Source organism: Sceloporus undulatus, chromosome 2 (genome assembly GCF_019175285.1).
Source record: "Sceloporus undulatus isolate JIND9_A2432 ecotype Alabama chromosome 2, SceUnd_v1.1, whole genome shotgun sequence".
NCBI lineage: Eukaryota > Metazoa > Chordata > Lepidosauria > Squamata > Phrynosomatidae > Sceloporus > Sceloporus undulatus.
In genome coordinates, this window is record NC_056523.1 from 205,060,509 (window position 1) to 205,079,230 (window position 18,722).

General features: G+C 43.9%; 1 protein-coding gene and 1 long non-coding RNA gene across 2 annotated transcripts; one reads left to right on the plus strand and one right to left on the minus strand.

The window, feature by feature from the left end:
* Window positions 1-513: 513 nt before the first annotated feature.
* Window positions 514-12,486, minus strand: LOC121920534 (E3 ubiquitin-protein ligase Topors-like). Its single transcript, XM_042447667.1, has 3 exons — window positions 12,275-12,486; window positions 6,588-6,614; window positions 514-5,070 (listed from the first exon to the last, which is right to left on the minus strand). The coding sequence occupies exons 1-3, from the start codon at window positions 12,344-12,346 to the stop codon at window positions 2,095-2,097; spliced, it is 3,075 nt and encodes a 1,024-aa protein (XP_042303601.1). The 5' UTR covers window positions 12,347-12,486; the 3' UTR covers window positions 514-2,094.
* Window positions 12,487-14,083: 1,597 nt separating this feature from the next.
* Window positions 14,084-18,671, plus strand: LOC121923481. The gene is made up of 2 exons (XR_006102381.1): window positions 14,084-14,291; window positions 17,785-18,671. It is a non-coding gene; the product is annotated as an uncharacterized LOC121923481 (long non-coding RNA).
* The last annotated feature ends 51 nt before the right edge of the window (window positions 18,672-18,722 follow it).

Consider the following 18,722-nt stretch of genomic DNA (forward strand, 5'->3'; position numbering starts at 1 on the left):
TTGGAACCCTCCTTCTCAATTTTAAGCAGAGTTTATTTCTTTTTGGTTTTTGGGTTCTGGTTCAATGATAGATCTTCCTTTAGCACACTGGAGGAAAAATACTATAGTACCTTCAAGAAAAATCAGGATTTTTTGTTTGTTTGTTTCAGCCAAGGCTCCAGTGGCAATGTGAAATAGATAAAATCAATTTGTATTGCTTAAATCGAAATCCTACATCTTTAGTCTTAACACTCTATGCAGCAAGTACCATTTCATGTCCTATCAACAGTAAGGGATGATTCTTATTATTTGTTGATTATACATTTTCTAAATGGTCCTTTATCTTTATAGATTTCAGGGCAACATGTAAGTATAATTATAACACGGAAAAACCCATAAAAATAAAGGGGAACCAGTGTGCCAGATTGTCTCTAGATCCTGTGCTTCAAAGGCCTGTCATGTGCATGTGATACTTTTCCCCGGGAATATTCACTGTCCAGTCAGCTTGCAAAAAGTAGAGAAGAAGCAGTGCTATGCAAGAAAAATAAATTAATCTTTATTTGAGAATACATTTCAAAGAGATTTCAACAATCTATTTTAAAACTGTTGTGAAGTATTGATTTAAATAACAAACTAAATTAACCTTACATATATGCCTACAAGAGAGAGATCAACAGAAGCAAGGAAGAGGCAACAAGCAAGAGGTTTAGTCTGAGGCAGAGAAACAGCAGAAACAGAGACCTCAGCCTATGAATGGTGCACACTGAAAAGAAAAATCCCTGATAGAAAAGAAGTTTTCTTATCTTAACACATAACAAGATGAGCTGTACAAATCAAGCCTATAGCAAAAGTAAAACTGTTCCCCCCCCTAACTTTCAAATTAAAAAAACAAACAGAATTGATTTCCTAAGTTTACATTTTTAGAGAAAGTTTTCTTAGCACAGGGCAAAGTGAACTATACAAATTAAGCCTATGATAAATGTAAAATTGTTTCCCCCAGTTTTCACATTTTAAAAAACCCACACCCCAATAGCAATAAAATTATTTTCTAAGTTTTAACTTTTTTTTTTTAAAAAGCAGATATTGTGGATCTATATTACAGAAGAGAAAATATAACACAATTTTGTGGCATAAGGAACAGATAACATACAGTCTGAAAAAAGGGGTGGCAACAACTAGTAATATTGTTTCCTTTTGGCTGAAGTACAAAAAATCAAGTTGACACATACAGTGGGCACTTGGTTTCTGCTGGGGTTTCACGCCAGGATACCCAATTGGATACTAAAATCTACAGATGTTCAAGTCCTGTTATAGTGTCATCCCACTGAATTTGTGGTGGATTCGCTCCGGGAACCCCAGTGAATTTGAAATTTCATGGATATTCAAGTCCCCTCCTCCATTCCCCCCCCCCCCCATGACAGGGAGAGAGGAGAAGCAAGCAGGCAGCCTTTGGCAGTGGTGGAGGGGGGCAGGGCATGTGCCCGGTGATATCTCCCTGGTGGCTTGCCAGGAGTGCCCCTGAACTGAGGGAAGGCCCCATGCTAGCCTCCTAAGACAAAGCTAGGTGGGGGGCATGCAAAAGGAGGCAAGGAGGGTAGGGTAGGAAGGGGATGGAAAGGAGTGAGGGGGAGGAGGAGGAGGAGCTGGCAAACTCATGAATAATCAAAACCATGAATTCGGAGGGACGACTGTATATGCTGGAGTAACAAAAGGATGTCCTTCACTGTACAATGCACCCTTTGTTTACTTGGGCGATCTGTTCTGGACCCCACCGTTTAACAAAAAAAAATGCATTGTTTCTTCTGGGTGTGCCAAGGCTTCTTCCAGAGCAGGCTTCCAGCATATGCTGGAAGCCGCGTATGACGCGCCTGCGTATGATGCGGGCGCACTGTATATATAATGGCAATACCAAGGTTTTGTTCTCTGTAATTTTTAAAAAAAATATCTTCAAACTATGGTTGGTTGACTCTGGGGATGCAGATTTCCTAGATTTAGTGGGCTAGTTGTACTTCACACAGAAGTAGTTTCATAAATCTTAGCACAGAAACTGGAAGGTTTGGTGCTACCCCAGAAAAATCTATTTAAAAAAACTTTCATAAAACATTGATTACAAAGCTATACATTTTGTTTTGATAAGTCCAGCTGACATGAATGTTCACTAAGCTTTGACAGACGTAACAAGGACGCTTTGTTGGTTGGCAAGGGCGCGAGAGACTCTGTTTCTCCATTGCTCAGCTCATGTCCTGGGCCAAATGGGGCACTACTATTGTCTGTCACAGAAGGAGTACGCGCGTTACCTGTTCCCTGCGGCTGTTCAGCTCCATTTAGAGTTTCATCACCTACATCGTTCCTTGTGGGGGTAACGCTGCTTTCCTTGTTTGCATTTTCTGCTTGGGCAGCTGTGTCACAATTACCATCTCTGGCTTCCAAGACTGATGATGGGGATTCTGTCTGCCTCTCATTTTGGGGTAATGGAACTGGAGGACTCCAGGAAATGTTACTGTCACATTCAGTATTATCCTGGATTTCACTGGCTTTATCGCTGTCACTGTCGATTGTGATTACAACAGGCGAAGAAAGGAGAGAGTAGCTCACTTGGTTTGTTTCTGGCTTCTTTCCCCACTTTTTCTTCTTTTTACGATGCTTTATCATGTCTGTGGCCATCCCTTCATAAATAATCTCCACACTTGGGCTTCTTGACATTTTTTTCAACTTTTTCTGTAGAACTTCAGGCTCAGGTGGGCTGTCCAATATGCTACCTGTCCTTTTGTAAGCATCCTGACGCTTGGGCAAAAGGTTTCCAAGTATACTGTTCTCTTTTATAGAAGAGGTTTCCTCACTGTCTCTACGTGTGCCCTCAAGGTGACGGGTCTTATATTTCCTTTTGCCGCTGGGTTTTTCTGATCTTATTCGATCAGAACCTCGAGAAGGAGTGCGAGATCGGCTGCTGGACCGACTTCTTGGTCTATTCCTTTCATAGTAATAATTTCTGCTATGATCTTTTGGTTTTCGATTATTGGTCCGTTCAGAAAAGGAGCGGACTCCATAGTCTGGGCTAGAATGCCTTGAATATGGAGTCCGCCTCCTATAGCTATCTCGGGATGTATTCCTGCTGCGAAAACCATATTCCCAGTCATACTTGCTTTGGTAGCTGTCTCTGAAATAATTATCGCTTTCTTTGCTCTTTGATCTTTTGCTGTATTCCTTGCTATGAGACCGTGATCTGCTTAGTTCTTGGGAGTCAATGCTTTCATTGCTCAGAGAGAGAACTTGGCTTTTTCGAGACAGACTTTTGTCTCTGGTCCTTGACTTCTTTTTGTCCTTTTTGTGCTTATGTCTGCTGCTCTCTCTCCTCCTTTTTTGTTTTTCCATGCCACGATCCTTGTTCTTACTTTTCAAGCCACGGTGCTCTCGGACAGAATGCTGTGTGTAAGATTCAGATTTCCTTCTTTTGGATAAGCTGTAGTCATCATCATAATAATCATAATCTCTCTCTGTAGGCGAGTTTTGTAAACAACCATTCTCACTTGTTTTACTTTTGCCTTTTTCACTCCTTTTGGATTTTCGTTTTTTACTTGATTGGGACACATTAGCTTTACAACTGACACTCCCATCTCTGGAGCCAAGAGAGAATGGGGATGCATAGCCGCTAGCATCGGTATCACTGAAACTCTGGTACTGGATGGGCTTCACTTTCTGAACATCTTCACCTTTCCCACCATCAGCAACAGATTCCTCAGAGTCTGACGACAGCTCCACAAGTTCAGGTGTTCTCTCAGCTAGTGGCTTCACGTAGCCAACAATAACACAGTTCTCGGGGGAATCGCAACTATCCCCATTCGTCTCCACAGAAGGTTGTAGTACCTGAGGCAGCAATTCTGCTGTGTTGGTGGAAGGTTCTTCATCAGATGATTCTGAAGAACCCAAAGCAGTGGACAGGGTGGCACACACTTGGTCTGAGCTGGAGTACGATGGGCCAGGAGTTTCATCATCCCAAGGTGCCTGGTCAGTACCAGCTGTGAAGGCATTACCTTCTGCTTCCTGGGAATCTGCCTCATCTGGAGAGATGGTAATAATGGAAGACTCAGACCGGCTTCCTTCTTCATATGACGGAGCAGGACAGTCATAATTGGCATGCTGATCATACGCTTCTATGTTAAAAGGACATCTGGCAAAGTTGATAAATTCATGTAAAAAGTGTTCTGTCCTATGAAGCAAGAAAGGTTTTAATTCATCTGCAAATGCCTGGCTCTCTAGGTCATACCTAGTGACATTGCTCATGATGATATGTTGTACAATATTGACTAGAGACCCATGAGCACCAAAGAGGACAGTGAGCTCACGCTTCAGCCAAGGAACAAGTCTATGAAGGCAGGCAGGATTCCTGCGAAAAAATTCAGCTGATATGTCTCTATAGCGCCCCCCATCTTCAATGCTTCGAACACGTGTTCCAGCACGATAGAGAGCTCTTCGGAAGTTAATAATTTCCTGTTCCTGAATTTGTCGCATAGATCTGCCCTCTAAGTTGGCTTGTCGCCTCGATTGAAGCCGTCTGATCATGTGACTTATTTCTGCATTTCGCTGTCCAGTTGTCTGGCCCGACAGGCCTTCAAACAAGATCCCATTATCAGGAGGAGATGCTGTCCTCCTAGTGGTTGGATTTCTTCGGGAATAACTAGAAGCACGACGTTCCCTTGTTACTGTCGTCCGGTAACGGAATCTCCTTCCATCAGGATTGGCAAAGGAGTCTGTTTCAGAAGGCTTTACTGTATATACCTTAAAGTGGTTTTCAGACCTCATACTGTGCACAATGGAGTGAAAAGGCTGTTTGCACAGAGGGCATTCTGCTTTGTTTTTGGACCACTCTTGCACACACCGGAAGCAGAATCTGTGCCAACAACGGTCCAAGTAGGCCACATTCTCAAATCTGTCCAGGCAGATTGGGCACTTAGAGTCTGGCGATGCATCCGATGATGACATTGTCTGATGCAGTTTGTTTGTGCCAAATTTGGGTGAAAAGCTATCAGTTGCCAGATAGCTATCACTTGCCAAAGGGTTGGTCAGTGATGCTAAGGTCTGAAAATGAAACAATGGAAAGAAAAATGATCAACATGTGCTTGGCTTAATTTGTGCTGATCAAAAGCAGTACTCCATTTGTTTTCAACTAAACATATACATGAGATTATACAACTATTGGCCAATGTACATAATAGGGGTAGACAACTGTAGCCCTCCAGGTATTGGTGGACTGTAAATCCCATAAATCGTATCTGAAGTTAATGGAAATGACAGTCCAGATGGAAGATTGCAGGTGAAATGGAGGCAAAGAACCTATACACTTTTCCCATAGTGTACGCATATGCCAGCACAGTCATGCTAGAACTCACAGTTATGCAAACTGACTGCACAATGGGTCCCACAAGCTTGTAGCACTAAAAACCAGCTCTCTCACTTCCAAGGTAACAGAAAGAGGCTATGTGTGAGTACTTGTAAAATGACTGGCTTTCCCAGAATCCATATCCTGAGAAACCATAACTGTTTGAAACAGCTACATTTACACTACCATGGATCCTGCTGCAACATGACTCAGGTCTCAATTGTTAATGCTGCAGTCCTAAACATAGTCTCATGGTAGTTCGTCCCATTTAAACCCATGAAAATCCTGAATCAGTTCATTTAGGTCAAAAACTTGCATATGATCTAACAGGGGCCTCTTAGCTCATTTGAGTGAGTGGGTGGGTGCGTGCACTCTCTCTCTCTCTCTCTCTCTCTCTCTCTCTCTCTCACACACACACACACACACACTCAAGTAACCTGTCAACTTATGGCCACCCCACAAATTTTACACTTGGGCACCTTTTTTTTCTTCAGGTCAGTGAGATTTATTATAATAATAATTTATTTCTGGGGGAACCCATACAGCTAAGAACTGAAAACAGAATTTTAGAAGAGCGAACAAAAGGCAGAGTGGGCCCTTGGTATCTCCTGGGGTTTTGTTGCAGGATTCCCTGTGGATACCAAAATCTGTGGATGCTCAAGTTCCACCATATACAGCAGGATAACAAAATGGTGTCTCTCATATAAGATGGCCAAATCAAGGTTTGCTTTTTGGAACTGATTGGTGGAGTATGATGGGCTGGGGATTTCATTGTCCGGAGGTGGCTGGTCAGTACCAGCTGTGGAGGTACTACGTTCTGTGTTACGTAAGACATTACAATCAGGAAGAGATGCTGCCCTCCTAGTGGTGGGATTTCTTTGGGAAGTACAACGTTCTGCTGTTACTCTCCTCTGGTTATGGAATCTCCTGACATTTGTATTGGCAAAGGAGTCTGCTCCTGGAGGCCTTACTGTATATACCTTCCAGCGAAAGTCAGGCCCCATGCTGTGTGCAATGAAGTGAAAAGGCAGTTTACACAGAGGGCATTCTGCTTTGATTTTTCAACCACCGTTGCACACACTGGAATCAGAATCTGTGCCCACAGTGGTCCAAGAAATCTACATTCTCAAATTTGTCCAGGCAGATTGAATATATGGAGTCTGGCAATGCATCCGATGATGACATTGATGCAGTTTGTTTGTGCCAAATTTTGTGAAAAGCTATCACTTGCCAAATGGTTGGTCAGTGATGCTAAGTTCTGAAAATGAAACAGTGGAATGAAAAATTATCAACATGTGCTTGGCTTCATTTGTGCTGATCAAAAGCAGTACTTCATTTGTTTTCACCTAAACATATACATGAGATTATACAATTATTGGCCAATGTACATAATAGGGGTAGACAACTGTAGCCCTCCAGGTATTGGTGGACTGTAAATCCCATAAATCGTATCTGAAGTTAATGGAAATGACAGTCAAGATGGAAATTTAATAATAATAATAATAATAATAAATATTTATTTATATCCCGCCTCTTCTGCTTTGAGGATCAAGGTGGGTAACAACAGAGTTCATACAATACACAATAATAAAAACAACAAGACCCACAAGACCCCGGCGCAACCCTCCCTCCCAACTATAAAATTAAACAGTAAAACATGGTTAAAAAGTAGATAACAATACATCAAAATTAAAAAAACAAAAACAAACCACAAATAAGAAAAATAATAAAAGGAAAATAATAAAAGGTGGGAGATTCAAGTGGTTCTGGACATTATCAATCGGGGAAGGCCTGCCAGAAGAGAAAGGTTTTTGTCGCCTTTTTAAAAGCCTCAAGTGAGGATAATTGGCAAATCTCTTTCGGCAGGTCATTCCAGGTTTTTGGAGCGGTGACAGAGAAGGACCCCCAGGAAGTCACCGGCAGTCTGGTCTTTCTAGATTGTAAGAGGTTTTTCCTGGAGGATCGGAGGGTACGGGAAGGATTGTATGGGAGAAGGCGTTCCTTCAAGTAGACTGGACCCAGGCCATATAGGGCTTTATAGGTGATAACCAACACCTTGTACTGAGCCCGGAAGCTAATAGGCAGCCAATGTAGTGATTTTAAAATAGGTGTAATATGGTCGAACTTGGATTTTCCGGCGACCAGTCTGGCTGCCATGTTTTTTATCAACTGAAGCTTCCGGACATGGCACAAAGGTTGCCCCATGTAGAGCGCATTGCAGAAGTCAAGACAAGAGGTTACTAGAGCATGTACAACCGTTTCTAGGTCCCGCTGCTCCAGGTAGGGGCACAACTGGCGTATCAGCCAAAGCTGATAACAGGCACTCCTGGCTGTCGCATCAATCTGAGAAGACAGCTGAAGCGATGAATCCAGGAGCACTCCCAAGCTGTGGACGCAGTCTTTCAGAGGAAGTGTGACCCCATCTAGAACTGGCGAACTTATCTCCATACCCGGATTGGGGTTACCTATCGCGAGTACCTCCGTTTTATTTGGATTCAGCTTAAGTCTATTTTCCCTCATCCAATCCATTACCGACTTCAGGCAGTCATTCAGGGGGGAGATTTCAGGTGAAATGGAGGCAAAGAACCTATACACTTTTCCCACAGTGTACGCATATGCAGGCAATCATGCTACAACTCACAGTTATGCAAACTGACTGCACAATGGGTCCCACAAGCTTGTTCCACTAAAAACCAGCTCTCACTTCCAAAATAACAGAAAGAGGCTATGTGTGAGTACTTGTAAAATGACTGGCTTTCCCAGAATCCATGTCGTGAGAAACCATAACTGTTTTAAACAGCTACATTTACACTACCATGGTTCCTGCTGCAACATGACTCAGGTCTCAGTTGTTAATGTGCAGTCCTAAACATAGTCTCATGGTAGTTGGTCCCATTAAAACCCATGAAAATCCTGAATCAGTTCATTTAGGACAGAAGAATGCATATGATCTAACAGAGGACTCTAATCCTAAACTCGTGTATGTGTGTGTGTGTGTGCGCGTATTCAAGTAACCTGTCGACTTATGGCCACCCCACAAATTTTAAACTTGGGCACCTTTTTTTCTTCAGGTCAGTGAGATTTATTTCTGAGGGAACCCATACAGCCAAGAACTGAAAGCAGAATCTTAGAAGAGCAAACAAAAGGTACAGTGGGCTCTTGGTATCTCCTGGGGTTTTGTTCCAGGACTCCCTGTGGATACCAAATCTGTGAATGCTCAAGTTCCACCATAAACAGCAGGGTAACAACATGGTGTCTCTTATATAAGATGGCCAAATCAAGGTTTGCTTTTGGGAATTGATATATTTTTTTGAATATCTTCAAGCTGTGGATGCTTGAATCCATAGATATGAAAGGCTGACTGTATGCTTTTGTTGCATCACAGATATTGGGGGGGATTCTTAGATAATGCAGTGGCAGATTGGGAATTTATATCACAAATAAATGCACACACATTACTCATTTTTAATGTGTCACTAGCAACAACTTCTGCCAAACTTTCTACTTCCATGGCTGCACAACCACATCAGCTTTGAGCTTCTTTAGAGTCTAAGACCTCCTCTAGGCACACATTGTGAGAGAGAGATTGGCTCCAGGACCTCCCATGAATAACAAAGTTTGTGGGTGCTCAAGTCTCATTAAATGCAGTAGAAATAAAATGGTGTCCCTTATATAAAATGGTAAACTCAAGGTTTACTTTTTTGGCATTTATATATTTCTGGAATATTTTCAAGCTGTGGATAGTTGAATATGTGGATAAAGAAACTGTGGATAGCGAGAGTTGATTGTATATTAAATATTTCTATGCTGCACACTGTCTAAATACTAGACCTCTTTCTTCTCAGGCTCATGATATCTTTTTACCATCTAAAAGACAGCTTTCTGGGTTTGTTGTTGTCAAATGTTTCTGGCTTACATAAGATTCAGATGTTATGGGGAAAGGGGTTTATGTAATGTTCTCAGCTCATGAAGAGCAAGGAAAGAGCTGCTGAGGCTCTGCATGAAGAAATCTGGGATTCAAGGTGTCCATTAGGTCCTTCTGCAGCTTCTTTGCATTTTGTTTCCAAAAGAGAAGCCTTTTCCAATGTGCCATAGCTGCCCATTTGCGTGAGGGATCACTCTGACCAAGTTGCTCACACAGAGTGCATCTACACTGTAGAAATAATGCATCTGAGGCTCAAGTCTATGAACGCTCATGTGTCAATGTGCCATAGATTACAGAATTATAGCATTGGAAGAGACCGCAAGGGCTATCCAGTCCAACCCCCTGCCATGCAGGAAATCTAAATCAAAGCATCCCCAACAGATGACTATCCAGCCTCTGTCCATCCTTGTGAGGGATCACTCTGACCAAGTTGCACACACAGAGTGCATCTTGTTGTCACTGTGTGCCTTCAAGTTGTTTTGATTTATCACGACTCTAAGGCAAAACCAAGTCACACGGTTTTCTTGGCAAGATTTGTTCAGAGGAGGTTTGCCATTGCCTTCCCCTGAGGCTGAGAGCATGTTACTTCTCCAAGGTCACCCAGTGGGGTTTCATGGCAGAGAAGAGAATCGAACCCTAGTCTCCAGAATCATACTCCAACACTCAAACCTCTATCCTACTCTGGCCCTCAGGATGTATCTACACTGTACAAATAATACAGTTTGGCACCACTAAGCGCCATGGCTTCATTGTACACAATCCTGGGATTTGTAACTTGAGGCACCAGCATTGTTTGAGAGAGAAGGGAAAAAGACCTTGCAAAACTACAAATCTCAGGATAGGACAGGATAGTGTAATCATGCTATCCTTCTGGCCCACCTCTCTGGGATGGGGCTTGGAGGTACTGTTCTACAGTGGCTCTGTTCCTTCCTGGAGGAACTCATGTTCAACCCCCTGGCCATTGACCTGTGGGGTTCCTCAGGGTTCTGTGTTGTCCCCTATGCTGTTTAACATACACATGAAATCGCTGGGTGAGGTTGTCTGGAGTTTTGGGGTGCAGTGTCATCAATATGCAGATGACACTCCAGTGTACTACGCCTTCCCACTTCAATCCAAGGAGGCTATCCTGGTCCTAAAACAGTGCCTGTCTTCAGTAATGGACTGGATGAGGGCAAACAAGTTGAAACTTAATCCAGACAAGACAGAGGTGCTCCTGGTCAGCTGGAAGGCAGATCAGGGAATAGGGATCCAGCCTGTGTTAGATGGGGTCACACTCCCCCTGAAGACACAGGTTCACAGTTTGGTGGTACTCTTGGACTCAGCTTTGAACTTGTAGACCCAGGTCTCTGCTGTGACCAGGAGTGCTTTCACACATTAAAACTTGTGTGGTAGCTGCACCCGTTCCTTGGGAAGCCAGATCTGGCCACGGTAGTACACGCCTTGGTTACATCCCATTTGGACTACTGTAATGTGCTCTACATGGGGCTGTCTTTGAAAAGTGTTCAGAAAATTCAGGTGTTCTGTGTTGTCCCCTATGCTGTTTAACATATACATGAAACTGCTGGCAGAGGTTGTCCAGAGGTTTGGGGTGCGGCATCATCAATATGCAGATAACACTGAACTCTACTACTCCTTCCCGCCAGGCTGTTAACAGGAGCAGATTACCAGGTTGCTTCTGGGCACAATACAAGGAGTTGGTTATTACCTACAAAGCCCTACATGGCTCAGGTCCACACTATTTGGCAGACCATTTCTCCTGGTATGAACTGGCCCGGACTCTGAGATCCTCTGGAGAAGCCCTTCTCTCCATCCCACACAAACAAAGTTGGTGGGGACATGAGAGAAGAGGGTGCATAGACTCTGGAACTCCCTGCTCTCCCAGGGAATGGATCAGAATGGCTCTCTCCTTGATGGTCTTCCGCCAGCAAGTGAAGACCTACCTGTTCACACCGGCAGCGTTCAAGGACAGGCTGGGATCTTGGACCATTTTAAAATTCACTACATTCCCCCCCCCTCTATATATAGTTTTATCTTTTCAAAATATGTTTTATTCTTTTAATAACTATCTGTTTTAATGCCATAATAATTTAAGTCCTTTTTAATGTACTTTTTTAAAAAAATGTTTTCGATTGTACTGTTTTTAATGCTGTGGAGCTGCTCTAAGTCCCAGTCCTGGGAAAAGAGTGGGATACAAATAAATGTAATAAATACAACAAATAGTGTAAAGTGATGCCCAACTGCATTATTTCTATAATGTAGACACACCCAGAGTAGACACCACCCTGGTCTCCTTGCCCCTAAAAACCTTTACACCACTCCTTGGATTTGCTGTTTGAGGGCACTAAACTGGCTGCAAGAGTCCCATTGTGGAAGAAATCCTATTGTGAGAGAAATAAGATAAGAAGATAAATAAGAGTGGACCACCAGCCGATGAACTCACACCCCACTTCCTCAGATATGATTTGATTATTATTATTATTATGTAGAGAGATCATGTAGCACCTTTGAGGCTGACTGAAAGGAAGAAGTTGGCAGCATGAGCTTTCCTAGACTAAAGCCTACTTCCTCAGATGCATTTGGATATAATAATAATAATAATATAGAGAGATCTTGTAGCATCTTTGAGACTGACTGAAAGTAATTGGCAGCATGACCTCAAAAGTGCTACAAGGTCTCTCTATATTATTATTATTATATCCAAATGCACCTGAGGAAGTAGACTGAAGTCCAGGAAAGCTCATGCTGCCCACTTGTTTCTTTCTTTCCGTCAGTCAGTGTCAAAGGTGCTACAAGGGCTCTCTCTGGTTACATAGTATATATAACAGGGGCTGCCTTGGCAAGGTTTCTTCCGGGGTGGTTCCTCCCTGGACGAGCCCCAAATGCCTCCCTGGCTCAGAGAGGGAGGGGCTCCCTGAGAGAGAGAGAGAGAGAGAGAGAACCCGGATGCTCCGGCGTTCCATCGGAGCCCTTCACCCCCCTCCCCCCTCCCTTACCGGTTTGGAACGTTGGCGCCGGTGAGTCTTGGCGCCGAAGGCTCGGCTCCGTAGCTCCCGCGGGTCACACATTGGGGAAGGCCAGAGGGAGGAGGGCCTCGCCGGGGAGGGAGGGAGGGAGAGCGGCACTCCAGGACGGCGGACAAGACCCCGCTGCCGCCGCCGCCCCACCGTTGGGGCTAGCGGCTTGCCTTCCCTGCTCCTTGCCCTACCCCGGCCGAACCGGATGCACAACCCCTTGGAAAGGGTCACGGGGCCCGGCTTCCGGGCTGATAGGGTGACAAATACAACAACAATAGTTGACAGGAGAACTAGAGCGCCACCTGGTTGCATCCACACTGGAGGAGTAATAACCCGGTTTGGTAGCGCTTTTAACTCTATCTGGCTCTTTGCTATGGAATTCTGGGAGTTGGAGTTTGTTGTGGGGCCCAGAGCGGAGCTTTGCTCCGCTCTGGGCCCACAACAAACTCCAACTCCCAGAATTCCATAGCAAAGAGCCAGACAAAGAGTTGAAGCGCTACCAAACCGGGTTATTACTCTTCCAGTGTGGATGCAGCCTCTCTCTCTCCTTCCCTCCAGCTTTCCCAGCATCTTCTCCAGTGAGCCCTTCCTTCTCGTGATGCCTCAGTTTCGTCCGGCAGCTTTTAATCGTTAATCTTGAAACATTGCGTTTTCTATTTAATTAGCGTATTGTCCTATGTGTTGTCATATAAATATTGTGTAGACATGCAGCGTAATATGTGTTTATTTTACATACCAGTTCTGTTTTCAGCTGGGTTGTAACCCGCCTCCAGCCGTGAGGAGAGGCGGGCAAGAAATAAAATCATCATCATCATCATCTTCTTCTTCTTGCCATCCAGGGCGATTTCTGGCTTGACATCTCCAAGATCCCTGGGAGTGTAATGGAGTCTCCTTCCGTGGAGGTCTTTAAACAGAGGCTGGATGGCCATCTGTCACTGAGGATGCTTTGATTGAGAGTTCCTCCATGGCAGGATGGGGCTGGACTGGATGGCCCTTGCGGTCTGTTCCAACTCTATGATTCTATGGTCCCTTGTTCTCCACTGCTATGCTTAGATCCTGCAAATTCAAGCCTGTGGCCCCCTGACTGTCAGGAAGGAGCTGGCGCTGCTGTTGTGGGCCTCCAAGGCGCTTCCAACTTCATGGCCATTCAAATGTTACAAGGAAGGCGTGTTTTATGTAATGCTCCCGCTCCTGAAGACTGAAGAAAGAGCTTGTTCTGAGCCCCCCGCATGAAGAAAGCTAGCATACAAGGGCTCCTTCAGGCCTTTCTACGGCTTCCCGAAAGAGAGGCCTGGTGGTGGCAATAGGCCATGAGTGCCCTTGCTCACAGGTACATTGCAGCTTGACACCACTTTAACTGCCATGGCTCTGTGCTACAGAGTCCTGGGATTTATAGTGCTGTGAGGCACCAGGGAAGGCTAAAGGCCTTGCAAAAAACTACAAGCCCCAGGATTCCATAGGACGGAGCCACAGCACTTAAAGCGTCGTCAAACTGTATTTTTGTACACTGTACATGCACCCACAGTGCATCCAGACTGGAGAAATAACCCGGTTTGGCACCGCTTTAACTTGTTGTCTAGCTCTTTGCTATGGAATTCTGAGAGTTGGAGTTTGTTGTGGGCTCTGTGCCCCACAACAAACTCCATCTACCAGAATTCCATAGCCTTGAGCTAGACAGAGTTAAAGCGCTACCAAACCGGGTTATTTCTCCAGTCTGGATGCAGCCTAGGACTGCAGGGCTGCTGAACCTGTCGTTCCTTCAGACTTGTGGACTTCAATTCCCACCAGCCTTTGCCTGAGGCCTGGCCGCGGAGGCTTCTGGGATTCGTAGTCTCCAGCAGGGCCTGAACGAGTGGCGACCTGAGCGTTCAAGAGGGGGCCATTTTGAGAGCCACTTAATCCTGAGGCGGCTACCAAGGTGGTAACTAGGGCCACCTCTGCTCCGAGGGCAATGCTGCGAGTGAATTGGACCCCGCTGGAGTGGGCATACTCGCTGGTAAGAGCCAGGTTGGCCCAGTGGCTTCAGTGCTGGACAGACACTCTGGGGAGCAGGGTTCGAATTCTGCCCTTGGGTCATAAGTCACACTCTCTCAGCCTCAGAGGATGGCACAATGGCAAACCTCCTCTGAACATATCTTGCCAAGAAAAGCCCGCCACAGGGTCGCCTTAGGGACGCCAGAGGCAGGAAACAAAACAACAGCAACGGCTAGTTTGGCACCACTTTAACCACGCTATGGGATCCTGGGAATTGTACTTGTGCAAGTTATTGAGCTTTTTCTGTCAGGGAGCTCTGCAGCAAACTACAAATCCCAGGATTCCATAGCATGGAGGCAGGGCAATTAAACAGCACTGGTTCTTCAATGTGGCAGCAGTCTGAACTTTGCGATATTAAAACCTGCTCAGGACACACACAGACACACATTCAGCCCTTCTGTGAGAGAGTTCTGGTGCCACAACAAAATACAAACCCCAGGATTCCCTAGCATCAGGGACGTAGCTAGGATTTTAGGAAGGGGGGGGTCCAGACTAAGTGCCACCATTATAATGGGGCTTGAGTGCGGTGGCGCAGCAACACACACCATTCATTTTTCTAATGGAAGGGGGGGGGGGGCCGCCCCCCCCCCCCCCCCCCCCCTGGCTACATCCCTGCTAGCATAGAGCCATGACAGTTGAACTGGATTATTCCTGCAGTGCAGATGCAGCCTCGTGATGCTTTGTTCATGTTCCTTCATGACACCTGTGGACCTATGGCCACCCCATGCATTTTATAGGGTTTTCTTAGGCAAGGAATACTCAGAGGTGGTTTTGCCAGTTCCTTCCTCTGAATCGTAGTCTATAGTACCTGATGTTTCCCATCCAATTATCAAACAGGGCTGACCCTGCTTGGCTTGCAAGATCAGAGGGGATCTCACGCTTTGAGAATATTTTAATATCTGGATATGGTGGTTCTGGCTTGTCTGTATGTTTGTTTGTCTTTGAGCTTGAATGCTAATGGTTAGTGTCTCTCAGGAAGCATTTCAGGATCCAGTCTTAGACTGTCCTGAGAGTTTAAGACGTGAGTCATCTGAGAAATATTTTAGGAACCATCATAGAGAATAATAATGAACGAATGATTTATTATGGCACATGGCCAGGAATAATAATAATAATGTTTAATTTATATCCCACCTAAAAGCCTATCCATGGTGGAAAAGGTATGGAGCAAACAGCTAGTAGTACAGCCCTTTCTTCAGGTTTGGCCATTTGAAGACACCTGCCTCTCAGACTTTGAGGTATATATTTTATGGGGCTACCTGGAGCCGCATTTGCCCAGCAGAGCCCCTACAGTACCATTATATCCTAATTCTGTAGTGTAGGAACCAGTGCAGATTAGAACACGCATACCTCAATTAACAAAGTTTGTGCCAAAGAAGCTTCTTTTCACAAAGTCCTTTCATGGAAGCCCAGCCAAGCATCTCCTTTTCTTGACTAGCTGGAAGTTTTTTGTTTTAATTTCTTGCAACACTGGCATTAGGAGAGTGAAGGACTGGAGAAAGACATTCAAGGTTGAGTTGTAGCTTTGCGTCTGCAATAAGCAGTGTATTAAAGTTTGACCTGGGAAAGAATGAGATTCTACCTTGCATACTGTAGCTGTTGCATGTGCTTACATACCCTGGCATGTAAACACAAGAAAAGTGGAGACTGTTGAAAGAAAACCAAAATGTCCCAAGATGCATTTTGGAAGAAGCTTTCCAAATGGTCTCTAGAAGATCCAGTGTTTTTGTTTACTTATACCAGGACTCACCTGACACTTGTTTAATTTCATGGGTGCATAATGTGTTTTGAATAAAAAGTCTGCTTGAACATGCTGAATTGCATTTCTTTTTTGTGGTGTAGGAACACACTCCTATTTTGTCCATGTTATTTCTACCTCTGGTGCCAAGATTTCTGTTTTAAGTAAAGCCCAGGAACACATCTACTTTCTTAAATGAGATATACCTGTAGTTGCAGTAGCTACTGCCCAGGGGTCCTTGGGAGAAACCATTTTATCCTGCTTGGAGATCTGTGTCAAATACAAGTGTGTCAAATACAAGTGTATCTGAAACGTCATGCTATTGATTGAAGATAAGTTGAAATTTAATTTAAAGACAGAGATGCTCCTGTCAGTCAAAAGGTAGATCAGGAAATAGGGATTCAGCCTGTGTTGGATAGGGTTACACTCCCCGTGAAGATATATACTGTATACATTTGACTACGAGTCGACTTCATGTATAAGTTGAGGGCAGGTTTTGGGGCCAAAATTATGAATTTTGATAAGTCAAGGGTAAAACTTAGGGGCATGCAACAAAAGATGTAAAGAATGAAGCAATGGAAAATGATGCCAAAGAATGCTTCTGTTTTCCTGTCCAAGCATTCAAAAAGGCCAGAAGCAGCATCACAGTGGAGAGAATAGAGGAGGTTGGTGCTTCTTTTAGGTTCTCCCAGAATGGACTAAGCTCTTACCGTTTGCCACTCTATTCAGAGAGGGAGATGGATCCTATTTTGAGTTAAGGTACAGCACTTGCATTGACCTGTGGATAAGCCGACCCAGGTTTTTTAGGTCAAGTTTTGACTCAAATTTCTAGACTTATATGTGAATATATACAGTAGGTCTACAGCTTGGGTGTGCTCCTGGATTCAACTCTAAGCCTGTAAGCTAAGGTTTCAGAGGTGGCTACGAGTGCCTTTGCATAGGAAGAGCTTGTGTGCCGCCTGCACATGTTCTTTCAGGTATCAGATCTGGTCATGGCAACACATGCCTTAGTTACATACTGGTTGGATTACTGTAATACACTTCACATGAATACCTTTGAACAGCATTAGGAAACTTCAGTTGGTCCAAAGAGCTGCATCCAGACTGGTAACTGGGTCGCGTTATTGGAAACTCCCTTGTTACAACAGCTTCACTGGTTACTGGTTCATTTCTGGGCACAATTCAAAAGTGCTGGTTTTGACCTACAAAGCCCTATATGGTTCAGTTTATTTGAAGGACCGTATTCTCTCTTACAAAGCAGCCCATCCTGAGATCTGCTGGGGAGGCTTTCCCTCTGCCCCACCACCTTCACAGGTACATATGTTGAGAACATAAGTGAGGGCCTTCTCAGTGGTTGCCCCTCAGGCTCTTGAGCTCTTTCTCAAGGGGAGTTACTGGCACCTTCCCTGCTTTCTTTTTGCTCACAAGTGAAGACTTTTCAGTTGACTGACAATCAGTCCCACCACATAATGTGCTGGATCTTGCAAATTGTTGGGCTGGTGTGTGTATGTGTGTGTGTGTTTTAATGATATATGTTTTAAACATGTTTTAATCTTTTATCTCATTCTGACTTTTGTATCTGGTGGATTTTAATGCTTTTTAATTTGTTGCAAGCCACTCTGAGTCCTGAGCTGGGAAAAAGGTGGGATAGAAATAAATAAATAAATAAATAATAGAACAGTAACAATGATGATGTTTTGCTATCTTCCTTTAACAGATACTTCTCACCATTGTGTTGCTTTCATGGGGATATGTTATTTATGCAACACGGATAGCAGCCAAATGGCAGCTGAGGGAGGACTATCCAATGCAAACGCAGAATCTTTGAGTCAAACCATGGCAGAGACCTTCTACAGCCATGTACAAATGTCAAGGCATTTAGGATGGTTTCAGCCATAGTCTATAAAAATCTGAAATCAAGGGTTGAAAGAGATTTACAAAACTGTGATAACAGCACCGAGATCTCATGGCAAGAACCCAACATAACATGACCATCTTCTCTGAAGAAAACTTCAATGGACTTAACTCCATTTGCTCCAACTGTTATGACAATTTAGAGATAAGATGACAAAAGTTGGCATCCTAAAAGAGCTATTCCTGAGAAAACTCCACCAGTCTTGCACATCTAGAATAAACAAGAGTCATATATGCAGAGGTCACCTGTTAATTCTGTGTTTAAACATTACACAATGTTATTTTACTGTCAAAGTAAGAAATTCTAAGTCAACAACTATGCAACTATAACTTTAGCTGAATTTGTTGCAAGAAAACTACACGCACATAAAGGATTTAATGGTACAGAAATAAAGAATATTTTGATACCTGAAAGAGTCAGGATTTGCAGTATGGTATTAACTAATGTTTACATGGTCCAATCTGTAATCCAGGCAGAAATTGACACTGAGCAGTGACAAAGTGAAGGTCTGAAATGCAAGTCTGGTTAATTTTAAACTTTGTCTTCTTTTGTAAAGCTTTTATTAACTTTTTACTGAACTTTCTAACATTAAGGTGTAAATTAAAGTAAATTCCCTTTTACATCTACATGTGGATGTTGCACACACACCCAACCTAATATATGAATAAAATATTTTTTTATTTAGTGTCCATATTCTCATTTCCATATTTGTGTATATTCATATTTTAACACTTGATAAG